Source organism: Rousettus aegyptiacus, unplaced genomic scaffold (assembly GCF_014176215.1).
Source record: "Rousettus aegyptiacus isolate mRouAeg1 unplaced genomic scaffold, mRouAeg1.p scaffold_m13_p_5, whole genome shotgun sequence".
Taxonomy (NCBI): Eukaryota; Metazoa; Chordata; class Mammalia; order Chiroptera; family Pteropodidae; genus Rousettus; species Rousettus aegyptiacus.
The window spans coordinates 10,716,894-10,743,691 of NW_023416308.1; the positions used below are offsets into that span (position 1 = coordinate 10,716,894).

At 49.2% G+C, this 26,798-nt stretch overlaps 1 protein-coding gene and 1 pseudogene across 3 annotated transcripts in view; both read left to right on the forward strand.

Moving 5' to 3' along the window:
• SRRM4 (serine/arginine repetitive matrix 4) overlaps positions 1 to 21,198 on the forward strand; it is a 143,576-nt gene extending 122,378 nt beyond the window's left edge. For all 3 annotated transcript variants that reach the window (XM_036221164.1, XM_036221165.1, XM_036221166.1), the window contains 5 exons: positions 10,948 to 11,252; positions 15,142 to 15,345; positions 18,066 to 18,176; positions 18,828 to 18,968; positions 20,640 to 21,198. In XM_036221164.1, coding sequence (XP_036077057.1) covers positions 10,948 to 11,252; positions 15,142 to 15,345; positions 18,066 to 18,176; positions 18,828 to 18,968; positions 20,640 to 20,925 — 1,047 coding nt within the window. In that variant the 3' untranslated portion in view covers positions 20,926 to 21,198. The remainder of the gene's footprint in view (positions 1 to 10,947; positions 11,253 to 15,141; positions 15,346 to 18,065; positions 18,177 to 18,827; positions 18,969 to 20,639) is intronic.
• Positions 4,326 to 4,444, forward strand: LOC118603410 (annotated as a pseudogene).
• Positions 21,199 to 26,798: the final 5,600 nt, after the last annotated feature.

A 26,798-nucleotide genomic window follows, 5' to 3' on the forward strand; every position in this document is an offset into this window, starting at 1 on the left:
GTTATGACAACAACATCCCAGACTCTGGCTCTGCACTTACCAACTGTGGATCCTCGAGCGAGTTGCATAAGCTTGCTGTGCCTCAGTTTCCTCTAAATCTGCAAAACGAGGACAACAAGGAAACCTACCTCGTAAGAGGCATGTTGCAAGGAGTCAATCACTTAATGTAAATAAGCATTTTAGGCCACAACAGTGGCACATGTCTTGTTGATGCTAATGGTAGTAGTAGCGGTAGCATTAGCAGTGGAAATAGAACTAGTAGTAGCAACAATAGTAGCAGCGCCGGTAATAGCGATGGTAGTAGTAGTAATACATGTATGTTCTAGGCCCAGACTAGTCAGCGAATGAGTTGGGAGAAGGCCAGGGCCCCTGCTTCCCCTGCCTTTGGTTACCTTCCAACCTAGGTGGTGACCGTGGCCCAAACTGCTGGTCCCATTCCACTCATGCTTGCCTGACTCCTGGAAGCTTTGGGTGCCCCCCCCCAAGTCTGGTCCTCTGAGTGTCCCCCACACTAGACCCTTTCACATCTTCTCTCCTGCAAAGGCAGGAATGGAAGAAGTTACCAAGTGGGAGCAAAAGTTTTCCAAGAGTCCTGGCCCAACACTTTCCTGAGTAGTCTGTTAAAGAGAACAGCAAAGTCACTGTCATCGAATCCTCTGTTCAATCATTTGTTCTAATCTATCAGTTATCTACAGAGCATCTGTAGAGGGTCAGCTCTGACGTGGCTCTCGGGACCCACTGAATAAGGAATAGCCTGTACCTTCTTAAGAGAGGGACAGGCAGATAAAAACCGTAAAAGACAATATAGAACAACAAATGTGGAGATGCTGGGATGGGGTGGAAGGTAAGCAGGCGAGGATTGGAATTAAGGTGAGGGTTAGGTTAGGGCAGAGGGGAGCAAGAGTTAGCCAAAGGAAGCAGGAAATGAAGACTGGAGTCAGGGATGGAGACAGAATTCCAGGGCAAGCTGGGGTTCTGGAGCTGACAGGAACCTAAGTAGGCAGGGTCTTCTGCACCATGGCTCCTATCACACTACACTGCAGGCATTTCATATGCACAGCTCTTTAAAAAATCAAGGACGGGTGCATCACATTAAGGGGAAAATTTACATATATGAATATGCAAATCTGGGGTCGTGTCTTGTTGAAATCCTACTTGAGGTAAAGATAACCTGAAGCCCTCTTGCTCTGTCTGAGCCCAAATCCAAATGGAGGGTCCCAAGGAGACAATTTAGGGGCCCTTCAAAGCCTCACTCATGTTTCTTATCTCCACTCAACCATCTCTGTTCAAGGCATTAGGGGGACAGAGAGATGCATAAAATACTCATGAACTACAGAGCTCACAGTCTAGTAGTCAACAGAATGCTGTAGTACAGTGAGATAAGTGTTGTAATTAGAGCTGAGATTGATTCGGTGAGCACCAGTACCTCCTTGGTTGTTAAAATATTCAAATACTTGCACAGCAGTTGATAAATAAACCCTGTCTCCACCTCACCCCACCCCCAGTCAACAAAGCCATCTCTTTTCTTCCCTGGTATGTTCTGGACCCTCTCACAGTCTAGCAGCTAAAGAGTGAGAGCCGATAGCCCTTCAGCACCAAGGCCAGCTACCTTCAGAAGGGGCAGCCCCGCACTCAACCAATTGAGGACTGTTTTGATTATTATTACCCAAATGGTGATAGAAGCAAGTCCAACGAATGTCTAGTAGGGCCACAGAGGAAGGACCAGACAATGTCGTCTCGGTGTCTGAGAGGGCTTTCCAAATAGAGGAACATTTGAGCTGGGCTTTGAAGGATGGGGAGGAGTTCACCAAATGGAGATGGCTGGCTGACGAATAGAGGGAGAGAGAAATACTGCTATTATGTGCCAGGCACTGTCACATACTTCACACAGTTTTTTTTTTTTTCTCATTTGACCCACAAAACAGTTCTTTGAGGTAGATGCAATTACAGAGAGGTTGGGGGTCCCAAGACTTGGCCGATTCCTTTCCTATGTTGCGTGAGACTAGAGAGGGGGTCTGGAAGGGGGCTGATCCAGACAGAAGCTAGACCAAGTGCAGGCTCCTTTTCTTCTTCTCCCTCCAGCATGGACCAATAATTGCCATATACTCTCTTGCCAACAAAAACCTGTACTGATGCCATGACAAAAAAAAGAAAAGAAAAAAGCAGAACTTGGATTTCATAAAAGAGGGTCTCGAAATTTGTCAACAGAAGGAGGCAATAGAGGGTAGTGATGAAGACCTGGGCTTTGGAGCAGATCCGGATACTATGGCTTCTTGATCTTGTCTCTCTGTGACAAGCTATAACTTGTCACTCTGCGGATGAAAGCAGTAACTGATGCTTACTGAGCACCTACTATGTGCCAGGTTGAATTCTTCACATGTGTCATCTCCTTTATCTTTTATAAGAGCCCTTCAAAGGAGCTTCCACTAATATCTATTTTATAATGAGGAAACTATAGACTAGAAAAAGTAATTAATGGGCAGCCATTTAATGGAGAAGTTAAGATTTAAACCCAGAGAGGCTGATCTCAGAGTCCATGTGTGTAATTTCATGGCCTTCCTCCTGTCGTTTCACTTGGGTAGGCCTCAGTGTCCTCATCTGTACCTTGGACTAATAATCATACCTACCTCAGAGGGTAGATGTGAGGATGGAGTGAACTGAGGTATCGGTCCATTTTTTAAATATGCATAAGCACCTACTGTGTGCCAGGCACTGGGTGAGCAGCAGCAAACAAGACGGATGAGGCTCCTGCCCTCATGCAGCTTTAGTTCTGTGTGAAAAACAGCCCAACGCTTGGGACATAACACTCAATATATAATAGTTGTTAGTGCTATTATTGGTCATCACAGTGGCTTTATTAAACTCACTACAAAGATACCCAGACACGAAGTTTCTGGAGCATCTCTTGCTTCAAAAAGCTTAATCATATCCAAGATATCGGGTGAACTGCAGAACGATCCTAGGAAAAAGACGGAATGATGATATGCTTCCCATTTTGTAGACAGAGGAAATGAGGCTAAGGGAGAGTAAGTGGGTAGCCTTGGTCTGCAGATCCCTGACCCATGTTCTTTCTGCAGAAGCCTTCCAGTTCTCCCACAATGGGAAGACTAAACATCCAACACCATTCATTACAGTTAAGAGAAGAAACGGGGCAGAATGCAACAGAAGGGAGGCATGAGACATGGGGATGTCTCATGGCTCCCTTAAAATAGAGAGTAGCATGGCATTGTCAACTTTTATTTCGGCCAAGTCGGGACAGAAAAAAAGGAAACCACCATTTTCTATCACAAGCGTGACATCATACCACTAGACGAGGTGGACTGACGTGGCCTCAGAAGAAAGGCTGAGCTTTTAAATCAAATGCATTTAGCTGGACGGAAAACTCATTACATTGAACTTATCTTTCTCGTCTCAATCTGGGCTGGTGAAAAATTTATCAAACTGGGTCCATGTAGAGATTTTTGAGAACCAGTGGGCTAGGGGCCAGAAAGAAGGGCTTCAGAGAAATGGAGAAGTCGAAGCCACAGTTCCCTGTCAGCTCCTGCTGGCGGGAAAGACAGGAGGCCAGACCACCTCCCTGGGCCAAGGTCAACTGTAGTACACAGCCCCGTGGGACGGCTCCAGTCCCGAAGGACTTCGTCATCTTCCCATAATCCCTAGCAGGTTTCCTTGTCCTTCTCCATCCCTTGCTCCTCTCAAATGAACTCCCGACAGGTCAAAGAATCTTTTTTTGTTGTTGTTTCCCGTCTTCCTAATTAGTTTGCAAAGGAAGATGAACAACAGCAAGGAAAATAAACTTAATGTCTTTGCGAAACAAAAGGACTTTTTTTAAAGGAATAACCAGACCCCTCTAGCTAAAAGCTCTGCCGCGCAGCTCTAGATTCACATGAGAATTTCCAGTCCCCCATATGGCAGAGAGAGGGGAAAAAAAAAAAATTTACAGCCATCTCTCTCCATGGGGCCATTTGAAGCTCAGTAAATGGACTTGTTCAGTTTAATTGGAATTCTCTTCTTGATTGTATTTTTGTAACCTATTAGGCTGTGCTGCCTCTTGATCTCAGAATTCAGCTGAAATTAAATTTTAAAGTGTAAGTGAGAGGTTGTCTTTTTTTCCCCGTTCTTGATTAAATAATGATTTGAGACAAAAACAATAAATAACAGTGCCGGCTTCCCTGGAGGGCTGAGAGAGAGTCCCAGTGAGATACCAGGAGCCGGAGTTCGTAGCGGGGGGATTTAATTACTTAGGAAAATCCAAGCGTTAATACTGAGTATATTAAAGACCAAGGAGATGAGGCAAGCTTACAGATTCAAAGGAAAAAATTAGAGTCTACGGCCACGCCACCCTGAACAAGCCCGGTCCCGTCTGATCTCGGAAGCTAAGCAAGGTCGGGCCTGGTGAGTACTTGGATGAGAGACCACCTAGGAAGACCAGGTGCTATAGGCTTTAAAAAAGAAAAAAGGAAAAGAAAGAAAGAAAAAATTGGAGCTTTACCTTGGAGGAGGTTAAGGGAGTAAAGGGAAAATATTTGTTTGCTTTCTCCCAATGGCCATGAGTTTGTAAAACACATTTTATCCTTAAAAAGAGAGAGGGAGGGAGGGAGGGAGGGAGGGAGAGAGAGAGAGAGAGAGAGAGAGAGAGAGAGAGAGAGAGAGAGAGAGAGAGAGAGAGACAATCCTGACCCAAAAAGGAGAGCTTATAATAGCTCTGGAGTCTGGATCTGGCTTAACAGCTCCGGTCTCCTGGTTCCTTTCATTGACAAGGGCCAAGACCGATGAAAAGGGTTGAGATGGGGAAGTTGGAGTGATCCATTACGGTTCTGGAAGGGACAGATGCATCGTGTCTGTGTTGCCTTCAAAGTGATGATCAGGGGAGCAGGGTACACTCAGAAGAGAGGGTTACAAACTTGGCTGTCTCAGGAGCCAGGCAGCTCATGGGTACAAGCAATGGGGACCGGGTGGTGCCAGGGGCAGCTGCCATTACTTTTGATTCGATTAGTGCCAAGCAGGATTGTGGACCCAGTGTTGCCAGATCTTATTTTTTTCAACACAGACCGTAAATGGAGTTGTTATATGAAACTGCCCCATTCTGCAATGTTGGCAGTTAATTCAAATTGACTGTCGAATATAGTCAATGGGCTAACGAAAGCGTATCTGAAAGAAAGCGTAACTGAGCCCATCAGCTTTCCAGTGGTGATTTTGAGGCTTAGAGCTGACCCTTTCCACTTACATCCCTTTACCCTCCCTGCTTCAGGGCACACAGCCAACCTCCAGCTTCCAGACATTGTCTTCTGGCCGCCAAAGACCACTTTGCTTGGCTGAGTGTCACTTTGGACATGCCAGGGAGCTGACATGCCCTGGGTGCAGCCTTCAACCTGTGAGTGGTGGGGAATTCGTATGTAAACACCCCAGCTCCCTCCTAGGTTGAGATCGACCGGTTCCATGGCGGCTCCTGGTTTCACAGCATCTTTCCTCAGCGTCTCCTCTCCCTCATCTCACTTCCCCGCTCCGTCACAGAGGTCCCTTGCCCTCTCAGATAAACTACCCACACTCAAATTCCTGTCTCAATTTCTGAGAGAATCCGTATTAAGACAGTTGCTACTTCACTGGGTGATTAAGCAGGTTTTACAAGGGCTGAATCTCCATGCCAAACCTCAAAGGTCAGCCTTTGTGAAGACATGAGACCAGGGCCCAGGCTGAGACGGAGGAAGGGGTCGGGGTGGACCAAAGGAGAGAGCCCTAGGGTGAGGGTTCCCAGTCTTAAATGAGGGTTACAGGTACCACGAGGGCACTGGAACTGGACCACAGCAGGTCTAGTGGCCCAGCGAGGATCTTAAGCACCATTTTGCAGCCAACCTGGGAGTAAAGAGGCAGAGAGCAGTTACTTGCCTGGAAGAGAAATTCCCAGTGTTTGAAGAAAAGCTTTTCGACCATGAATTTAAGAGGCCTGTTATCTAAACGAGGAGACAGGAAAGAGCAGGGGGGAGCCGTCCTCTCACATCAACGTAGAGTGGGCGATTATTTGCATCTTACATACCAGAGAGAGTATTTGGCTCAAAAGGAGGCGCTAAGAGATGGGGGGGCCTCTCTTGTCTGCCTGTCACAATGTTCGTGACTTGAAGGCCTCCTTTCCATCGTCATGTGGCTGCCACCTCCCCACCCCCTGACCCACAGTCTGTCTCTGAGTCCCCTAGATTGTATTTTTCCTCCTCTTTGTGTAGGGCAAATGGAAAACTCCAGAGAAAGTGGAGTCTGAGGCCAAGAGGCCATTAAACTATCCAGATATCTCTAATGAGTTTATTAGAATGCGCCTGTCCTCTGGAAATATAGACAGAGCCCATCAAGACTTATAAAGACAAAACCAAATAGATTTCGGCTGAAAGAAGCAAGAATGACTGTCTGCAGGCTACCGCCTCCTCCCGCCCCACCCCCTTCCTGTCCCAAGGTAATGCTCTAAGCAGGTCAAATAGAGTGAGAAGAATTATATGTTCGGTACCTGCCAGGGATGTTATATTATGCTGATTGTGCCCTGTGCCTTGGAGTTAAACCCCACCTACCCTCCATTCATCAAGCCAGTTATGAAGACCGACCTGGGGATGCTTCAGCTCAGAGAAAAGGATATCATTTTTTTTTCTAATTTCTCTGCCCAGAAGGGGCACATTTTTATAATTTCTGACTCAGGAGGAGCATCTTTTTATAATCCAAACAAGTCATGGATGGGCCAGCAGCCCCGTTGTGCACAAACAAATGGCCAGAGGCCAGTTCATCTTTTAACCTACTCTCCGGAATAGTAGAGGGTGGGAAAGGAAGTGAGGAGACCCAGCTGGAAGGCTGCTCAGGTCCGGAGCTTCTCACCTTAGCCTGGAACTTACGCTGTGGAGACTCTGCAGCTCGAGCCCCTGGGTCTTGTGTCTGAGGAGAAACACAGCAAAGAGGGGCAGAGTCTATTCCTTTTCCCTGCCATGGGCCTGGCCCCAAACCTTGATTCTAGAGGTTCTCACACACTCAGCCCTGAACTAGTCTTGGGAACCCAACCTTCGGCCAAGGGTCCAGCTAGTTTCCTAGGGATTATTTTGAGTATCACGGAAGCTTCAAAATTCATCCAATTACCAAAGCTGGCAGTCGTTCAGGTGGAGCTCCCCAGGGGCTGATCACCCAGCCATCTCTACCAATGAATTAAGTTAGCATGAGTCCAGGCTTCCAAGCTCAGACTTTCAACAGACTGCGGGGCAGCTTTGTGCATTCAGCACACCCTCTGCGCCAGGGATTGGTAGGCACCTGGCACAACGCCGAACCTGTTGTGTATGGTTTCTGCCTTCAGCAAGCTCCCTCCCAGATGGGGAGACAATAAAACAATCATCCCCACTGAGTAACAGTGCCGCGGCACACAAAAGCCACTCGTTTTTGAATGCGCGAATGAACGAAAGAGTCAATGAATGGATGAAGTAGAGAGTTTTGTGCTGTCCTGGCCCGGGGGATAAGAGAAGGCTTTCTAGATGAGGGAATATATGTAAACTGGGGGATGAATGAAGTGAGGCAGAGGGAAACGGTGTTCTAGGCAGCGGGAATGGCACGTGCAAATGGCCCGGGGTTGGCAGAGCAAGATGTGGTGGCAGAAGCAGGAAAACTCACCGGTCAGTTGGCTTGAGGTCGTGGGGGGGTGTGGAAGAGACAAGTTTTGTGAAGTACTCAGGGTCGGGGGGTAAAGGACGTTGTCATTCATATCGAAGGATTTAGATTCATCCAAAGGGAAAAAAAAAAATGGGACTTTTAAACAAGCATGAGAGATTAGTATTTTCAGGTACCAGGTTCAACCCAAAGAGAACATTTCCATCATCTGGCAATGATGGAAAAGCTCAGTGTCTTAGAGCCCTCGGTTCTAATCACACAAGTTACGTGTGGATTTTGGTTATGGTCGGGTAGAGACACTCTGAGAAGGTGCAAAAGGCAAGGTCCCATTCTGCATCCATTAGCTCTGAAGGGCCTCACTCTGGTGAAATCCTTGTCCACAGGGACCCATGATGCACCTGGGCAAATGCTTTGAAATTGGGAGTCTAGGCTGGAAACAAGTACCTGGGTAGAGGAGGGCTCAGCCTGAATGCTCCCAGGTAGCAAGAGATGAGGCAGTGGAAACCGTTGTACTCGCGGGCTCCCTCACTTGAGCCTGGTTCTCTCCAAGGAGAGCTTGCCTGATTCACTTGTGATATCCTGGCCACCAAACGTTCACATCTCTGAGGCCAAGATTCTCTGAGCCCACCCCTGGGCCCAGCTCCAGCCTGAGAGCTCAGGTCCCTGGGCCACGCTGGCTGGCGTGATGCTTTCTCATTCCCGACAGAGGTGGTGGAAATGCTCATGTTACCTTTCCCAGAGGTGGGAAAGATATGACATCCAAACTGCCAATAGGAAGATTAAAAGGAGGCACTGAAACAGGAGCAGGGCCTTTACATTATTTACGAAGAAGTCTCACTCCAGAAAACCACCCGAGCAGCCTTATTTTGAGGTCCCTTCTCCCAAAGCAAAGCTTGCTAGGTCACCAAGCAGGTAAAGCAGCAGCCGCACTGGGTAGAACTTGGTAAAGCTGGACCATCCCCTTGTCTGTACGCAAAGCCTCCTGGGAGAATCCACCAAAGAAGCCCCGCCTCTCCAGTCCGAGAGCTGATATCCTGAGCTGTTTGAGTTATCTCTGTTATTCTCGCAGTTCCGGTGTCTCCATGTATCACCCTCATGGCCAACTTCTGAGAAGGCAGAAATGGTTCCTTAACAAAGCCCAAAAGGCCCAAGGTGCATGTGACAAAGTGGGGAGGAGGCAGGCTCTGGATAGTGAGGCCTGCACTAATATTTGTGGGACCCAGGGCAAGTGTATAAAGGAAGCCCACATACTATCTGTCTAATTGTTTATAAATCAAGCTAGCAAACTTAAATGAAATACATTCTCCTATCTTGGCAAGCCTTCAAAATTATCTAAAAAGCCAGATTTAAAGTTAGAATCTCAGACCCCTGAGAGGGCGAGGCCATAACAGGACAGTGTGGGGGAGAATCTACCCTGAGGCCCTGGCCCCGCCCTTTCTCCTCCCATCCTTTGCACCCACCAATGCCATGATGGGCCTTCCACACATTGCAGGTGGGCTCCTCAGCCTGAACATCTATGTTCTGTCCAAACAGCCACCCTTGTACCTGAGTGTGCACACTTGAAGCATGGTCCATCCCCGACAAAAACAGATCCATAGACGAGCATGCAGAGACCCTGGAGGGGGCTCAGAGGCCATGTAAACAGAATTCTGAGACCTCAGGTACCCAGTCATCTTTGGGAAGTGGTAACCAGGTAGCACCTTCTTGCCCTTTGGGGATAGTTTTCACTGGAGGAGGCTCAGGGTAGGGGTCCCTCTTGCCCACACGTAAATTAACTGTGGTACCATGGGCGGGAGCCAGAACTGAACCTACTGTGTCATCCCAGCTGTGAGAATGGTCTGAACACTTAAAGAAAATCATCCATTGTGCTAACACCCGTCTGCCTTCCCAAGGGCAGGCTCTCCATCACCCCCTGTCCTAGTTGGCCTCAAGCAGGATTCTGGGAACTCCTCCTCATTCCCGGTCACCCTAAAGCCAAATCTCCAAGCCCCACCTAAAGCCCTTTGTTGCAAGCACTCCCCCCACCCCACTACCGCCAACCACCCCCACCTTGTCCCCTTGATCTTGACACCTAATAGCTGCAAACACTAGTCCTCCATTTGCATTTTCAGCGAGGGTTTTTGTTTTTGTTTTTAATCCAACTTGGGCATTAAGGGACTGACAGGAAGTTAATGTTGATGACTTGAGGTCCCCTTACCGAGAAAATCAGACAGAACCGATGCCTCCCCTGTCAAGAATACTTAAAAAAAAAAAAAAAAAAAAACTCAAAGTTCAGGGCCAAGTGTGAGGATGTACAGAAAGGTGTGTGTTTTTTCTTGTCATTTGCGACTCTAATGATGGACTCACGTTGCCCGCTCTTCCCTTTCTCTTACACCTTACCTACCTACTAAAGGAGGAGTTCTTGCTTGGTAAGTGGATATAATCCGCAAAGACATGAGAGAATTTATTAGAAGCCACTCGAGAGCCTTAGCCACCTTCTCCAGGGGGAAAAGGACGCACACAGATATCCATAGAGAGCTTTTTTGTTTGTTTGTTTTCAGTCAGACTATGACTTCCATTTTTTTTTTTGTCCCCCTTTCTTTTCCCCTTTAGTTGAAAACTACTAAAATGTCATTTTGTGACCTTGACTTTATATTTTTTTAAAAAAAGCAAAAAAACCCTCTTCTTTATTTTATTCCTTTTCCCCATGTGATATTTGTTTAGGGTCCTATTCAGACAACTTTTTATTAAAAAAAAAAAAAGTCCAATTCGTAGAACATTTGGTTGAAATTTAAAATTTTGGCTTTATCTCCGTTTTGTTTTTGTTGTTGTTGCTGTTATTTTTTCTTTTTTTTTTTTTTTTTAGTTCCAAGATATATATATTTTTGCAGGCCCATAGCCCCCATTTCTGTTTCTCCCTTCCCCTTTATTTTTATTATTGTTTTAGCTTAAGGGTGCTGACACCCCACGCCCACCCCTTTCTATTAAGTTGTCTCTTTGGTTTGAGTTAATTCATTAGAAGTTAAATTTTGTATAATTTCCTTTTTCTTTCGTTTAATCTGAATCGCATGCTTTTTCTCTGCATGATACCTAAATCTTCCAGTTATCCTAGCAGGGGGTAAAAATTAAAAAAAAAAAAAAAAACAAAAAAATACAACAACAAAAAAAACTCCTTTCTGTGGTATTCTTTCAGGAATTTGTGCTTTTGTTTTTTGGCGTCTCTCCTTTCCTCTCTCTTTCCTTTCGTTACAGTGCATCATGACGGTAAACATTTCTTGGTTATTTAGACGCAGCCCACAGGCCCAGCGCTCAGCAGTGTCCAACGGGTGTTTTTACTTTCAGATCACTGGGTCGGGGTCTGCTGCTGACCTCTTTACCAAAACAGCCAGCCCGCTCACCACCTCCCGAGGACGCTCCCAGGAGTACGACTCGGGCAATGACACCTCCTCGCCACCCGCCATGCAAGTCGGCTCAGCCAGGTCGCGGGGGCAGGAGAAGGGGAGCCCCACTGGAGGCCTAAGCAAGAGCCGGGACCTCAACAGCGGCAACACCTCTGATTCAGGGAACTCCTTCACCACCTCCTCCCCGCAGAACAAGGGGACCATTCTGGAGAACCTCTCCCCCACCAGCAGGGGCAGGGAGTCAAGGTCAGTGCACCTGGGCGGGAGGAGGGGGTCCTGCCGTACTTAGCTCCACTACCTCGGCCGTTCACCCTTGCCTTGTGCCACCCGCCAGGCCCCAACCTAGGAGTCTTTTATTTGCAAGAGAGAGAAAATTCAATTCAAACTGGCATAAGCTTTTAAAAATCCAAGGATATTCAGCTTCAGGTATAGCTGGATCCAGGGGCTCAAAAATACATCGTTGGGGATCTGTCTTTCCCATTCATCCCTCAGTTCTTCTTTCCCCTTCTACTGGCTTCATTCTCAAGCAGACCCAAAGCATTGGCAAATATGCCATCCACTCCATCAGTCTGGCCAAAGAGGAAGGAAAATGCCTCTTTCCCCCAAATTTTAGCAAAATCTCAAGGATTATGCTCACTGGCTCAGCTTGGCCAAGCCTGGATCACTTACCAACCCTGGACCTATTGATTTGCCCCAAAGGATGCTGTGTTCTTGGCTAGAATTTGTCATATGGCGCCATAAGGGCTAATAAGTAGAATCTTCCTACCTAGACGAAAATTAGGGGAGGTCTGGTTCTCTGAAGGAAAAGCCAGGAGGAGGGATAGAGGCTGGGCCATAAAAAAACAGAAGTCAATAATTTCAATAATTTCAGGAGGAAGTCTAACATTGAATTCATTTTTAAGTCACTGTCATTTAAAAATATACCACAGTATTTACCCAAATGCATTGAAAATTTATGTGCATAGAAAACCCTGCACACGGAGGTTTTCATAGCAATTTTATTCGTAATTGCCAAAATTTGGAAGCAACCAAGATGTCCTTCAGCAGGTGAATGGACAAATAAACTGTGGATCATCCAGACAATAGAATGTTATTCAGTGCTTTAAAAAAAAATTAACTATCAAGCCATGAAAAGACATGAAGAAACCTCAAATGCATATTACCAAGTGAAAGAAGCCAATCTGAAAAGGCTAAATACTGTACGATTCCAACTATATGACATTCCGGAAAAGGCAAAACTGTGGAGACTGAAAAGATCAGCAGTTGGGGGGCGGTTAGCGGGGAGGGAGGGAGGAACAGGCAGAGCACAGAGGATTTTCGGGGCAATGAAGCTATTCTGTATAATATTACGATGGCGCGTACACATTATACATTTGTTCAAACCCACAGAATGGACAAGACCCAGAGTGGACCTTCATGTAAACTATGAACTCTGGGTAATAATGACATGTCAGCGTAGCTTCCTTAGTTGTAACAAATGGCCCACCTGGTGATGGATCTTGATGGGGGGGGAGGAGGCTGCACGTGTGGGAGGCTGTGTGTGTGTGTGTGTGTGTGTGTGCACACACGTACATACAGACATCTCAAAGGACAATTATAGGTAAAAGGAGATCAAGCTATTGTAGAGCATTGAGACTTCTCAACGTTTTTGACCGTCTTAGCACACTTGCTGGATGCAGTTTTCTTGAAGAAAATGCTTTACGCACCCAGTTAAGAGCCAGTTGTAATTCTCCTGCTTCGTCGCCCCGTTACTCTGTCACTCTAGAAATCACGCCAAAATGCTCATCACTGAGGATAATGTCACAATAATAGCTACCAGGATTCGCCGATCATTTACACGGCACCATTCATTCAGCTACTTACCCCTCAGCTGGTTACCAGGCACTCTCTATACGCCAGAGACTGGTGTGGCGCTGGAAATACAAAGTGATGTCGTCCTTCTCAAGAGCGTGTAATTAATGGCATAGACGTAGAGATGCAGGAAAGATAGGGAAAGAGTTGCTGGTGCACTCGGCCATGCAGACAGAGCGGTCTCCCTTCTTCCGGGGAAGGGGGTCTGCTTTTGTTCACAGTGGCCGAGGTTTCAGAGAGATAGCCGAAGCCTTGGCCTGGAAGCGGTTCACTGCTTCTTCAAGGACAGAGCACTCTGTGTCCCCAACACATAGCCACTTCGGTCCTGGACAAACAGCCTGGCATCCACACATAAACCTAGCCTCTGGTTTGCCTGCCTCAGTTCACACCCAAGCTTGGCTGGGAGCCAGAACTGGGTCAGAGCAAAGGTCAGTGTCTCCAAGAACAGGCAGTGCCATTCCCAGATGGGAAAGCCAGGACGTGTGTCTACTGCTAGACTGCTGTAATGCAAGAAAAAAACTGACAATAGCCATAACAATAATGACAACAATCATGGCAGCTAATATTTCTGGAGCCCTAATTATATGCTACATACTATACCAAGTGCTTTCCATGAATAATCTTCCTTAACTCTTCACAAAGCCTTTATGGGATAGCTACTGTTATAACTCCTTTTTAGCTGATGAGAAACTGAGGCTCAGAGTAGTTAAGAAACTCAGTTCGCGAGGGCCAGCACCCAGTTTCAAACCCCGGATCTGTCCCTAGAACTGAAGCTAAACCTTGAGCAGCATCTAGCAGTTACCTGCTTAATTTGATCTATGTGGACAGCCACACTAAATAATTCAGACCCAGCCTTTCACTTCGCAATATAAATGATCTTTAAATCCATGGTTACTTATGTCATGTGAGCTCTGAGCGGAGGGCTGAGTGGAAGAGGCATCGGCTCTAATCAGGGGAACGTAGACAGTGAAGGTAGGGGGCTGGCGAGGTGGCGGAGTCATGGGCTTCGGAGCCGGACAGATCCGGGTTTGGGAATCTGGCTGACCTTGAGCAAGTAACTAACCCCTCTGAGTCTCTCTGTAAACCGGGGATGAGAACAGCGCCAGTTTCATGCAGTTGTTGGGAAGACCAAATGAGATGATGCTTGGGAAGTGCCCAGGACACTAAGGGGCTCAAAATATTTATGCCACAGCTATTTGTGGATGACCGAGGACATATATATTGGACTTTGTCCTAGGCGCTGGGATACAGTGTCCAGAGGAGACATGAGTTCTGTCCCCAAGGAGCTCAGTGTCTGGAGGAGGAAGAGACAATTATGAGACCAAGTGAGGTCTTATAGGGCTGGGGGCTGTGGTAATAACACACTGGAGGTCACCCAACCACACCTAGGGGTGTGTCAAGGAAGGCTCCCCTGAAAAAGAGTGGTCAAACTAAAGCCTGGACCATGAGTGGGAGCTTCCAGGTGGAGAGGGGAGGAAAGAGGGTTCGAGAAGTTGGGAGGTACGGAGACAAGGAAGAGGGCTGTTCTAGGAGGAGCAAGTAGTCTACTATGACTGGCGCCAAGACAGCACAGTGCCAAGGGTGGATCCTGGAAGCATGAGCGGAGGCCGGGCCACAAGGAGCCTGTCAACCATATGAACATGATTTGAACTTGACCCTTGGCCCAGTCAAATGAACATGTCCTGACTGAGACCCCAGTAGGAGCCCAGCATGGGTCGAGGCAGCGTGAGAATACAAGATAGGACACTGTCCTTTGCAGCTTCCCAAACTTAATCCAAGTACGTGTCCCTTCTTGATTTTTACCCTACCTATGTACTATCCTTATTGACTTTAATAAACCCACTTTTTATATAAGGAAATTTCTAGTACTATCTGAAATAGAAAATTAGTATCACATGTCCTAAATAGAACACACCTGTGAAAATACATATGCTTAAAACAGTGTATTGAATTCGAGTTACAGTTGCCTGCCCAGGGCTCTGAGACGGCAAGGGGTTCAAGAGGTAACAAAACCCTCAGGAGCACCCAACCCAGGCTTTCTTACTAATGTAATCGAAGGACTGGAAAAGACTCGGAAGGGAATAAATCTCCCAGCATGTGATTTGGTGTGATGTACCATCACACCTGGCTCGACATCTCTACCCCTCCAACAGCTGAGGCCTGGGAGGGCTTCCCAGAGGTAGCGCAGGAACAGGTGGGAAGAGGAAGGGAGGCGACTGTCAGCCCGAGACGCCCGCAGGCCAGCAGGCAGCCCAGGGCTAACAGATGTCCTCCTCTCCTGCAGGGGATTTCGGTCGCCGTGTCTGGAATGCACCGAGGTGAAGAAGTCCGGTTTGGTCCCATCCACAGCCCGGAGCTCCCCCATGAGAGGGTGCTCCCGCAGCTCCTCCTATGCCAGCACCCGCTCCTCCAGCCACTCCTCCAGATCCCCAAACCCCAGGGCCTCCCCCAGGTATTCCCGGAGCCGATCCACCTCCTCTGGGAAGAGGTGAGTGCAGTTTGGACCTTGGCTCTGCAGCACTTTCCTCCTTTGGGAGCTGTTAAGGTAAAAACAGGGATGTCCGTTGACCATGGGTGGGGAGGGGTCACACAGACTTGAGTTCGAATGCCTATTCACCCGTTACTCGCTGGTGGCCTTGGTCCTCAGTTAATCTCTCCGGGCCTCAGTTTCATCTGCAAAATGGAAACAACAATACTTACCTTGAAGGATTGTTTCTGAGAACTATAAGGCACTTAGAGCAGTACTTGGAACATAATGAATATTAGTTATTCATTATCGTTGCAACTGGTATGAGGATGAGCTCGTGTGTATCAATTAGCTTCTCCTACAGAAAAATATTACCCCCAGACTTGGAATCCTTAAACAAGCATTTATTTAATTTCTGATTCTATGGATCAGTAATTCGGGTTGGGCTCAGTTAGGTGGTTCTTCTAGTCTCTCTTGGCTTCAGGCATGTGTCTCCCATCAGCTGGTGTGTTGGCTGGGGGACTGGCTGGTTTGCATGACCCTGGCTGACTCATTTCTGCTCCACGGGGTCTCTCACCCTCCCGGAGGTTTGTCTGGGCACCTTCACGTGGTCGTGGCAGGGTTCCAAAAGAATACAATAGTATATAAGGCCCCTTAAGGCTGAGGCTTGGAATGGATGTGACTTCCTTTCTGCTAGTCTATTGGCCATAGCAAGTTACAAAGAACAATCCAGCAGCAAGGGGTACTCCTCTTAGAGGGAGGAGCTGCAAAGTCACATTTCATGGGCGTGGATACAAGGAAAAGAATTGTGCCTATTTTTGCATTCTAACACTCAGTTACAACAGTAATGGGTAATTTCTTGGTTTTCTCATGTGGAATAATAACGTAGCAGAATGCACAGACGCGAGATCTTGGGAATTGGAAGATCCTGTCCAATCTAAGCAACCCATGGCTTCATGGAGTCCAGCTTCCCTCTACAAACAGGAATTCCCAACAGCAGTCTTGCTGTTCCTCTTTTGCAAACATAGAATCAGAAACCGGTTGCTTACTTAGCTGGTTACTTTAAGACCAGTTCATTCGGAAAGAAAGGAGATGAGACAGCCAATAGAAACAGTCGGCGTGACGGAGTGACATAAAAGAAGAATCAGCGCAGAAAGGAAAATTGAGGAGAGAAATAAAATTAAGTCATGCGAAGGGTTAAGTCGCAAAGGCATGTCCATTCTGCATAGTTGCTATGGAGGTAGGTTGCATGCAGATGTAACTCCGAGCTCCCTGGCAGAAAAAGTAGAAAGAGAAATTGCTCCGTTAACTGTGATATTAACAAAAAAAAAGATACGAATTGAACGCGTTGCTCAGAAAAGCAGTTATTTCTGATTCATAAGTTTATGAAAAATTATTCGTATGGCTCCACAGAAAAAAGAACACTACGTGGTGTAGTAGATAGAAATGCCTGACAACCTTTCGGAGTGCCCAAAAGCATGTTTCATCTCGACTCTTTTGTACAATGTCTCTCAGTGCATACCCAAAGAGCACATTGGCAAGAGCCCATTTTCCAGGGGCCATAGCCGGACACTGTCCCAGGGCACTGCAATTGAAGGAGCTAGTCCTCACCCACACCTCCTTATTTTCCCTGGACAGCATGTTGGAACAGAATCCCAGAGCAGGGTTTACGGGGCATGGTTATTAAGACTGCCTACGGAAGCAAGACGGGACTAAAGAACATCTAGGTGATGACGAGGCAATTTCCGATCAAAAAAGAATAGATGGGAAACTAGTGTTTCTGTGAAAGAAAGCTGGCGGACAGAGCATGAGAGAGGATCCCCACTACCCATTCCTGGGCCCACGGCAGACACTGCTAATCCATCACAGCACTCTGTTCCTCTGAGCACAAACACGGCCGTATAATCCTCTGTCAACCCTGGCAGTTGCCACTAGCAGATCATAATCAGTGTATATGAGATGACTGTTATTTGAAAGCCTACCTTGAGGGAGATGAGTAAGAAGGGCGGATGTTCCAGGGAGGCTGGCGGGGAAACAAAGGCAGTTCTCAAAAAGTGGGAGGCACTGGCAGAGTGGGAAGAGGACTGGAAGTAGCGTAGAGGTTAGGAATTTGGATGTACGACAGTATAGTCTAGCAGAGGTCGAGAGCACTTTGCAGCCAAATAGACCTGGTAAGAGTTCAAATCCCTTACCAGGGAAATGACCTTGAGCAAATTACATCACCTCTTGGTGCCTATTTCCCCATCTGTACAATGGGATTGATAATAATATCCAACCCTAGGTAGTGCTGAGGATTAAACGAGATAATGCACAAAAAGCATTAGCTCAATGTCTGGCCTTGAGGGTAAAATACATAATAAGATAATACAGATGTATCATAGCTAACACTTGCTGCGAGCTGTCTTTATGCCAATATGCTCAGTGATTTACTGTAATTTGCTCATTTAATTTACAATGCTATAGTGTAAGTATTATTATTACCCCTATTTTACAGAGGCTCAGAGAAGCGAAATCACTCACCCAAGATCACACAGCCAATAAGTAACTAAGATAGTAAGAATTCAGTGAAGAGGAAGTTGTCAATATTATTATTATTAATCACCTGAAAGAGAGGATATTTCATTCTCCAGTAAGGGCCCAGTTCCTCCTCCACAAAGAAGAAGCTGAATTAGACGCTAGACACCTGGGACAACCCTGGTGGCGCTCGGCAGGCTCCTCAGGGGCTGTCTCCTCTCCTCCAGGTCCTACTCGCGCTCTCTCAGCTATTCCTCCAAGTCTGGCAAGAGGAGTCCGCCCAGCAGAAGTTCTCGATCCCGCCGCAGCCCCAGCTACTCCCGCTACAGCCCGGACAGGTACCAGTCCCGCCCCCTCGGCGCTGGCCCCGCCCCTCGGACCAGGCCCCGCCTCCCAGGCACCTCCTTCACCCTGATCCGCCTCTATGGTCCCGTCCCCCAGACTCATCTCTCCGGACCGTACCCAAGCCACGCACCTACTTCCCTTAACTCAAGCCCTGCCGGGGTAGGAAAAGGATAACTCAATATTCCTGTAGTTCCCTTTGTCTTAGCTGGAGTGGCAACGTGGCCCCAAATGTATCCCCGTGTCCTAAGGTACCCACACACCACACATCCCTGTGGCCACACCCCAAAATTCATTTCCCCACCTTTCTCACACCCCATACTCCCGCTCATCCTACATTCACAGCAGCCAATTCAGGTCCCGGGTAACGTTCACATCCTGCAGCGCCCGCACCCCTGTAATGCCCACCCTCAAAGGCTGCCACCGCTGCATACGCCTGGCCCCGCTCCCACAGTGCTCATCCACGCCGTCTCCCCACAGCCTCGTCACCTTCCCTCCTGCCTCCCTGGGGCCCGGGCCGACCCTGTCGCCTGTCCCAGTGGGATGGAGGGCATGGGTAAGGAGAGCACTGAGCGCTCCCCTCCCACACGCTCGCACAGTAAAGCCAGGCCAGCCCCAGCTGCCCAGTAACCCCTGCACCCCATCAGGGAGCGGGACCCCAAGTACATTGAGAAGGACTCTCAGCAGCGGGAGCGGGAGCGAGCGCGTCGGAGACGTCGGTCCTACTCGCCCATGCGGAAGCGCCGGAGAGACTCGCCGAGCCACCTGGAGGCGCGGAGGATAACCAGGTGAGGCCCGAGGTTTCGGATTCAGCGTGTCCACCTTCACCCTCACTCCCACTCCATCCCACTCGTTCAGGCCTTGGGCTCTCTCCATGCCTCCCGGGGCTGGATTTCAGGATTGTGGGAGCTCGGGGACCCATTCCCAACCACTGAAATTTCCCGTTGGAAACCTCGGGGCAAGGCGGCACCCCAGACCACCCTGCGGGGCCTGCGAGGGCAGGACATGGAGGCGGGGCCTAGGGCGGGTGGGGCGGGGCAAAGTGGGATGGCTGGGGAAAGGGGCTGGGCCAGTCCGAGGAAATGGGTGCGGTCTAAGGGTGTGGCCAGAGTTTAGACTGGGAGCTTGGGCCCGGGAGGCGGGGCTTGGGAAGAGACTGAGGTCCGGAGGTGGAGCCGGGCTCCATGTGCTCAGCCCCAAATGCTCATATTCCAGGCTTAGACAGACGCACGCGTAATTAAGCCCTGAACCAGGTGTGCAGAGGGCAAACAGGACTGTTTAAGTGCCAAAGGGACTTGGAGGTGGGTAAGGGGGAGAGCGCTGGATTTGCACTGGAATCCTGGCAGTGCCATTTTCGAGGCGGCCTGGGAAAGTCTCTTCGCCTCCCAGAACCTCAGTTCTCACCCATGAAATATTGGAGGAATATCACGAGGCCGAAATGAAAGGAGACAAAGAGATGCGAACATGCTTTGTAAACTTAAACGCAGACCACTAGAACCCACAGTGTGTCATCTTATGGATTGAATGGTCACCCTAGGTGGACAAGGTGTCCTGTAACAGGTAAGGACTTAGAAGAGAAAAGCCCTAGAAGAGAAACCTGAGGTCCGAGTGGACACAAATTTCTCAGGCCTTGAAAGCCGAGAGGATGGCTGAGTGCTGCCCTAAAATGGCTTTGACAATCTGTAGGGCTTTTCTTCCTGACCCTCCAAGGGTCAGCCACTTGGCCCTGAGAAGGACAAGGAAGAAGCAGGTGGGGTGTCCTGGCTGCCCGGTGCCTCCTCCCTGGAGATGGCCTGGAGGAGGAAAAAGAGCTTGTGCCCCAAACAATAAGATGGGGTAACGGTGAGGCCTTCTCCCTGGCACACAAGAAGAACCTCCTACACCCACTGCCTTGGAAGTCCCCTCGGTGGGAGGCTGGGATGAAGAGAGTGGCATTTCCAAACGGCTCTCTGCTTTCCTTGGTCGACCCCAAATAGTCCGTTTTGATGAATCCCTTCAGTGTTTCCCAAACTTCAGTCACTTTTGTCTGCTTATTAGGTGTACTCGTGTTTACTTAATTTTCTTTAAATGGTTTTCCCCTTTTTTAGAGGTCCATACATTTATTTCAAAAGGGAATTTGATACACTACAGTCAATGGAAAATCGGCCTCCCTCACCACAAATAGAAGGTTCTAGTAAGAGTAAAAATAACAAAACAAAAGTTTGTTAAAGTTTAGATGTAGATTCTGTTGCCAGCCGGAGGTTTGCTGTGTTAAAAAGTGAAATTACCGCTTTTCGAGACTTGTCAGCGCTAGGTCGTGACCTTCTTCTTGATGTTCTCAGAACTGCGAGGGAAGAATTTTTTCCTAAGGGACTGGGGAATGGAAAGACACTGCTTTCCCCTGGGACGAGGCTGGCGCTCCCTGGGGTGCGGCTGGGAGGAGTCTGGCCCTTCATGCCCGCTCCCTCTGGTCTCTGCAGCGCCCGGAAACGCCCCATCCCCTACTACCGGCCCAGCCCCTCCTCCTCCAGCGGCCTCAGCAGCACCTCCTCCTGGTACAGCAGCAGCAGCAGCCGCTCGGCCAGCCGCAGCTACTCCCGCAGTCGGAGTCGCAGCCGCAGCCGGAGCCGGAGCCGGAGCCGGAGCAGGACCCGCACTAGCAGCGGCTCCAGCTCCCGCAGCCCCAGCCTGGGCTCCCGCAGCCGGAGTCGGAGTCGGAGTCGAAGCTACAGCTCGGCAGACAGCTACTCCAGCACGCGGCGCTAAGTGGGGGTCCGCCCTTGAGCCAGCAGCCGGCGGGGGAGCCCCTTTCACTCTGCCAGCCTCCCCCACTTCCTGCCCACCCTGCCTTCTCCTTGGTGACAGCCATTGAGGGCTCCTGGACCTTGTCCTTCCTGCTCTCCTGGGGAGGAGGAAAAGAGGGTACGGGGAGCTTCAGCCTCTATGTCAAGCGGCTAGGAGCCTCCACCAGCACCACCTTGGGGCTCAACTCAGGCCTGGGCATACGGAGAGAACCACCCTCTGTTAGGCACACACACACACACAAAAAAAACCCTCAAGCTTTTGTCAGAAGCAATGGGTCCATGACGCAAAAGTTCAGGCCTGGCCAGGAAGGTACTGTAGAGGCGGTTCTGCTAACCCGCTGCTCACAGGATGCCCGTGGGAGGCCAGTGGTGATTCATCGCACCTGCCCTCATTCTCCCGTCATGCAATCTCATGGCTGCACATATATGGACCCCACATGGGGTGCAGGGGACGAAAGGAGATCAAGGGCGGTTCAGCTCCAGGAGAGAGGGTTAGGCCTTTCTCCTCCCCAAACAGGCCAGAACAAAGGCTAGAAGGCTCTCGAGTCCTAGGAGAGGGGGCATATGTGAGTAGGAGACATGGGCGTTTCAGTTGGTAGTCGGGTCCTCTGACCATGAAGGTAGAAACAAAAAAGGCAGAGGTCAGCGCACTGCTCCCAGCATGTCAGCATGGTCGGGTCGGCAGGTTCTAGCGGCATGTGGCTTACACAAAATGCCTCTTGGCTCTTTACGGGGACCCTGCCACCTCACTGAGGAAGGACACAGTGGACAGTTAGGACACCTTGGTCTACAGCCCTACTTCCCAAATTTGCCTCAGCCCCACTAGCTGGCATCAACTTCATTCCATGGGACCATCTGCTGAGCATTCCCCGGTGCCATGGCCAGCTGCCAGTCCCCAGCGCCAGCCGGTCTGGCCTTACCCTGCTGTTGGCGCCTGCCTGCCCCCTCCCCACTGCTCAGGCTGCCACACCCTGGACCCTGTCCAGTGCAGCCGAGCACCCACCCACTCTCAGCCTAAGCCACCCCCTTTGCCTCTCAGGAATTTTGCCAGGACGGGGCACAGCAGCTCAGGTTTGGGGGCGGGGGGCGACCCAAATCCGGAGAGTCTGAGGGTCTGGGACGCCAAGATGGCTTGGGCTCCCACTGGCTCCTGAGGTTGCTTGTCAGCTTGGGGAAGCCCCGACTTTGTTTCTGCCCTCCCCCCACCCTCCCCCTGCCGGGGGCTGGCCAGGGAGGGTAAGCTGATCTCTAACACACAAGTACCAGCAGCTGCTTCATCCGCAGAAGGCGCTGAGCACAGGGGTGTGAGGGAGAAGAACCTTAAAATAAACCCTTGGGCATCCCCCTCACCAGCCAACAGGCTTTCCGGAGGCTTGTGGGTGAGGTTCAAGTTTGTGGTGGCAACAGCGGCAGGACAGGGCACGGAGGGAGAGAGTGAAAGGGGCCGTTTCCCAGCTCTGGATCCGGGGGCTTTGGTGGAACGGGAACCAGACATCCTTTAACCACACGCCCAGGGAAACATCTGGAAACGCCCTTTTCTTGGAAGCAGTGACCCGACCCTCCCCAATCTTCCCCATCACATCTGCCTGTGGGGCCAGAAACTGGCCTGAAACCAACCCCAAAGGTCCTTCCTCTACCAGGATAGCAAGGTGGCCCGTCAGCAGTGGAGGACCTTGGCCTTCCCATGATGCATCTGGCGCAGACCTGGGCCTCGCCCGCCAAGACTTAAGGATGCCAAGGCTGTCACCCCAGAAGGCCGGATGGCAGGTGCCTGGGACAGGGGCAGGTGCCCTGGGAGGGCGTGTACAGCAACTGTAAATAACCCTCTCCCCGCCCAGGCTCCCCGACTGGAAACCAGTGTCCCTTCCTGGGAACGAAGTTTTCCTGGAGCCATGGAACCTCCTTCGCAGGACGGCAGTGAGAGGCCCAAGAGCCTCCCATTCAGACTGCCTTCATTTAAGCAACTCTAGGGACCATTTTGCCTGAGGCTGCTAGCAAACCTTTAATTTATGTTATTTATTTATGTTTATTTATTTATTTATGTGGTCTCATCATTAGCAGTATTCAACTATTTATTTATATGGATAGGGGTGTGTGTGTGTGTGTGTGTGTGTGTGTGTGTGTGTGTGTGTGTGTGTGTTTGGGGATGAGGGGGTACTTCTAAGTTATTTTTGTGCATCTCTTTTTCCCCTCCTGTCTCTGTGGATGAGATTTGAGAGGCTGGAGGTAGGCAGGGATGTTCGCCTTTGCCTTGAAGGCGAGACCTACTGAGCTCCAAGCCCGGAACATCCTGGAGGTGACCCGGAAGCACTTCAGCCCCAAGGCGCATTATTCCTCCTACTATCTGTGAGATTCAGACCTGTGCTCCAGCCCCTGCTCACCGGCTGCCTCACTGAGGTATCAGAAAAGTGAAACCAGCCAAGAAGCTTATGAGTTACGGTGCCGAATTGACATGGCAGAGTCTCAGCTTATGCAGGGGTTGGAGTCAGTAAGGCAAAGTTGCACAGAGTCAAAATCACCCATGAAAGTCCTTTAGGCACCCAGTGAGACAGATGTGCTAATTCTCGGTGGACTGATGAGTCTTCTGTTAGTACTCGTTGAAGTAGCTGCCTTGTGTTTGGACCCTTCTGTCCAACACAGATCACATTTGACGAGGCGCTCACACCATGAGAGTAAGACCAGAATTGAGGTGGCAGAGGGAAGAGAAGAGGCATATCTTGATCGCATCTTTACTCTAGGGCATATATTAGTGGGCAGGATCACTCACTGGCTTTTCTCAGCGTACCTAGTTGGTTTCATGTAAGTTACTCAGCTTCTGACTCCTGTCGCTAATTTCTCTCCATCCCAAAATGCTGCTGTGTTCTTTGTGTGGTGGACACACACTGCCTTGTGACATGGTATCAAACGTCCTGGGAGAGACACAAACAAGTCTTTTCTGTGATTTCTTGCTGTTCTCTCAGGAGAGAAAACAAAAACTATTTCGGAAATTGGGGGGAAAAACGTAAAAGGAACAGCTAGAGGTTTCCCCCAAGAAGTTCATTTTGGAACCTGTCCTGTCCCTCTGACCAACTAGCAATGTCTTCTTGCTGCTGGCTGGAGACAGCTCCTGCTCTTCCCAAAGTCACTAGCCACTGCCTGGAAATGGCCGGCTCACCTGGTCCAGCTTTAGGTTTGGGGAGACTTTTGCAGCAGCCCGTTTCCCTGGCAATGTGACTTTTCACTGCCATAGCTCTCGTAGCCCAAGAGAGTCTCCCGGCCCGGAGAAAGTTTGCTTAAATGCCTCCTCGGGGAAAACCTTTGCCTCTCTCTCACTTGGTGTTTCTCTGATTTCCTTTACATTTCCCACCCTGCCCCCTCCAAAAATAAAACTCTCATCGGGGCAATGGAAACCTTGCTTATTAATCACCAGCCCCCGTCCTGGCATCGCTGTTTCTCTGCCCACGTCACCCTCATTGCCTTCTCCTTCCAAGGGGATGAGACAGATCACCTGAAACCTGCTCGTGAGGAGGACTTATCTTAAAAACCAGCAGGGATAATGGGAGGGGATGTGGCTTGAGGTCAAGCACATGTAGCCCTTTGACCTTCTTGCCACGGATATTCACGGGATGAGTGAGCCTGGGCAAATTGTTCCCTTTTTCTACCTTTGAGAAGTGGAGGAATTTCTAAGGTACAAGCCAAAATGTTCACCCGAGGCGCAGGCAGTTCTTCAAAGACAGAGTGAATTCACTGAGACTTAGAGAAAAATGGAAAACATCCTCAAACACTCTTAGGAGGTCCCCAGGAGAGTAATCCCTGAAAGCAATATGTGAATTCTCTCTAGTTAATTAAGAAAAGCTAACTGATTCTAGTTCAGGGGTCCCAAAACCCCGGGCCGCAGGGACCGGTGCCAGTCTGTGCTCTGTTAGGAACTGGGCTGCACAGCAGGAGCTGAGCAGTGGGTGAGCAAACGAAGCTTCATCTGTCTTTGCAGCTGCTCCCCAGCACTAGCATCACTGCCTCAGCTCCACCTCGGATCATCAGGCATTAGATGCTCACAGGGGCACCGGTCCCTGGTGCCAAACAGGTCGCGGACTGCTGTGTTAGGCCATCCAGGTTTGACTGCAATCCTGTTTCTGTTTCTTCCATTTCTGCGAAGGAAAGTCAATCTTTCAGAAGCAAATCCAAACTAAGATGTTTGAAAAGACACAAGAGTCTCAGTCTTAGCCCCCGTCACTTCATTTACTCAGCGCCATCTTTCCCAAAAGGCTTTGCTTGAAGAGGCCAACATTTGGGGTGCTCCCAAACCAAAGGTTCGAAAGCGCATTGTTTCCCCAAGTCTCCCTTCCGTCTTTTGCTTTGCTGTATTCTTTCCCACCACTATATCCTCTCCAGCTGGATATAAAATTTTGTCTCGCCAAATGAAACGGAACAAAAAAAAAAAAACTCCAAAAAACATTTCTCAAAACACACTTCCTCCTGCCGCATGGGCCAACCGAGTCCAGAAACTACGCCGTCAAGAAATGCTTTGCTGCAAACTCTCCCTTCTCACTTTTGCACCGAGGAGGCTGATAGAATTTGTCATTGCTCTTCTCTGAGGCTATTGTTTCTTGTTTGTTTGGTTTTTTTTGAGGAGTTATTTTCGAGGTGGTTGTTTTGCATTGTAAATACCATGATGAGGACCCCCTCATCAGATCGTGGCTTATTTAATAATTTATTTCCTATTTATTGAGTGGTATTGGGAGAGGAAAGGAACTACCTCTTCCCTAAATTGCCATTGGAAATCGGCCCAGCTCCCAGCTCCGGGTGTGGCTGCCTGGAGCGGGGGGCAGGTAACTGAGAGAGTAAGAATCGCTGAGCAAATTGGAATTGGCAGAAACAGAGGCTTCAGTCATACAAATTAAGCTCAAATGGAACTAAAACACTGGTTATCTCCTGGAAAACCTCATTTAGATGGAAATTAATTGAGGAATAAAATGCCTGTGCACACACCAACTTCTATTAAAAAGTCACACGTCCTTGAAAAAAAGAGAGAGAAAGAAGGTTGTAATTCCTTTTCTCTGGCCAAGAAAAGCTATGCCTCATCTTCTAACGAGCTGAGCCAAAGAGACTGGAACAGCATTCCTTTGTGGGTCTCTTTCCCGCGTGTGTGCGTCCGGATGAAATGGAGCGGGTCTCAGGCTTCAGTCTTACCATCTGTAGAATCGGGTTTGACCTAAGTGTTCTTGGCAGGGCAGAGGGAGGGGGGGCTCTAACTCTAATGCCACTTGTCAGACATACGGTCCCTTGTATCTTCTCCTGACTGTAGGTTGAAGGGTGTTTTTATTTCCAAGGAAGGAAATAAAAAAAAAAAAACAGCACGGACTTCATTTGCAGGTGGAGTCACAGTAGAGGCCTACGGTCCTATAAGGAAGGAGGGGGCCTCCAGCTGCTGCCACCGTGATAACTCTTGTGGCCTGCGTTGAAGCCCTCTGTATTTAGCTCGAACTTCTCCCCAAACCCAGCCATCAAAGACCAGAATGGCTTTTGCTGTGCTCTGGATTTCACCACTGTTTATCATGTCAGGCCACATTTTGCATAATTGTTTAAACAAACCAGTGATATAGGTCATATTGCCATTTCTCAGATGAGAAAACTGAGGCCCGGGAAGAGGGGGAGACTGATGTGCCCAAGCTCCCTTGAGCTCAGACCTGTGTGACTCCACGCTCCACACTCTCTCGGGAGCCCTTTCTTGCCGGCCCTATGCTGCGAGGACTTCTCTGTTTGTCCTGTGTCTTTTCTCTCCCAATTCTCAGCTGTTTCCTCAAGCAGTCATTTGGCCAAGGACCTAGCAGAATCTACTCCATCAGCCTGGGGGTC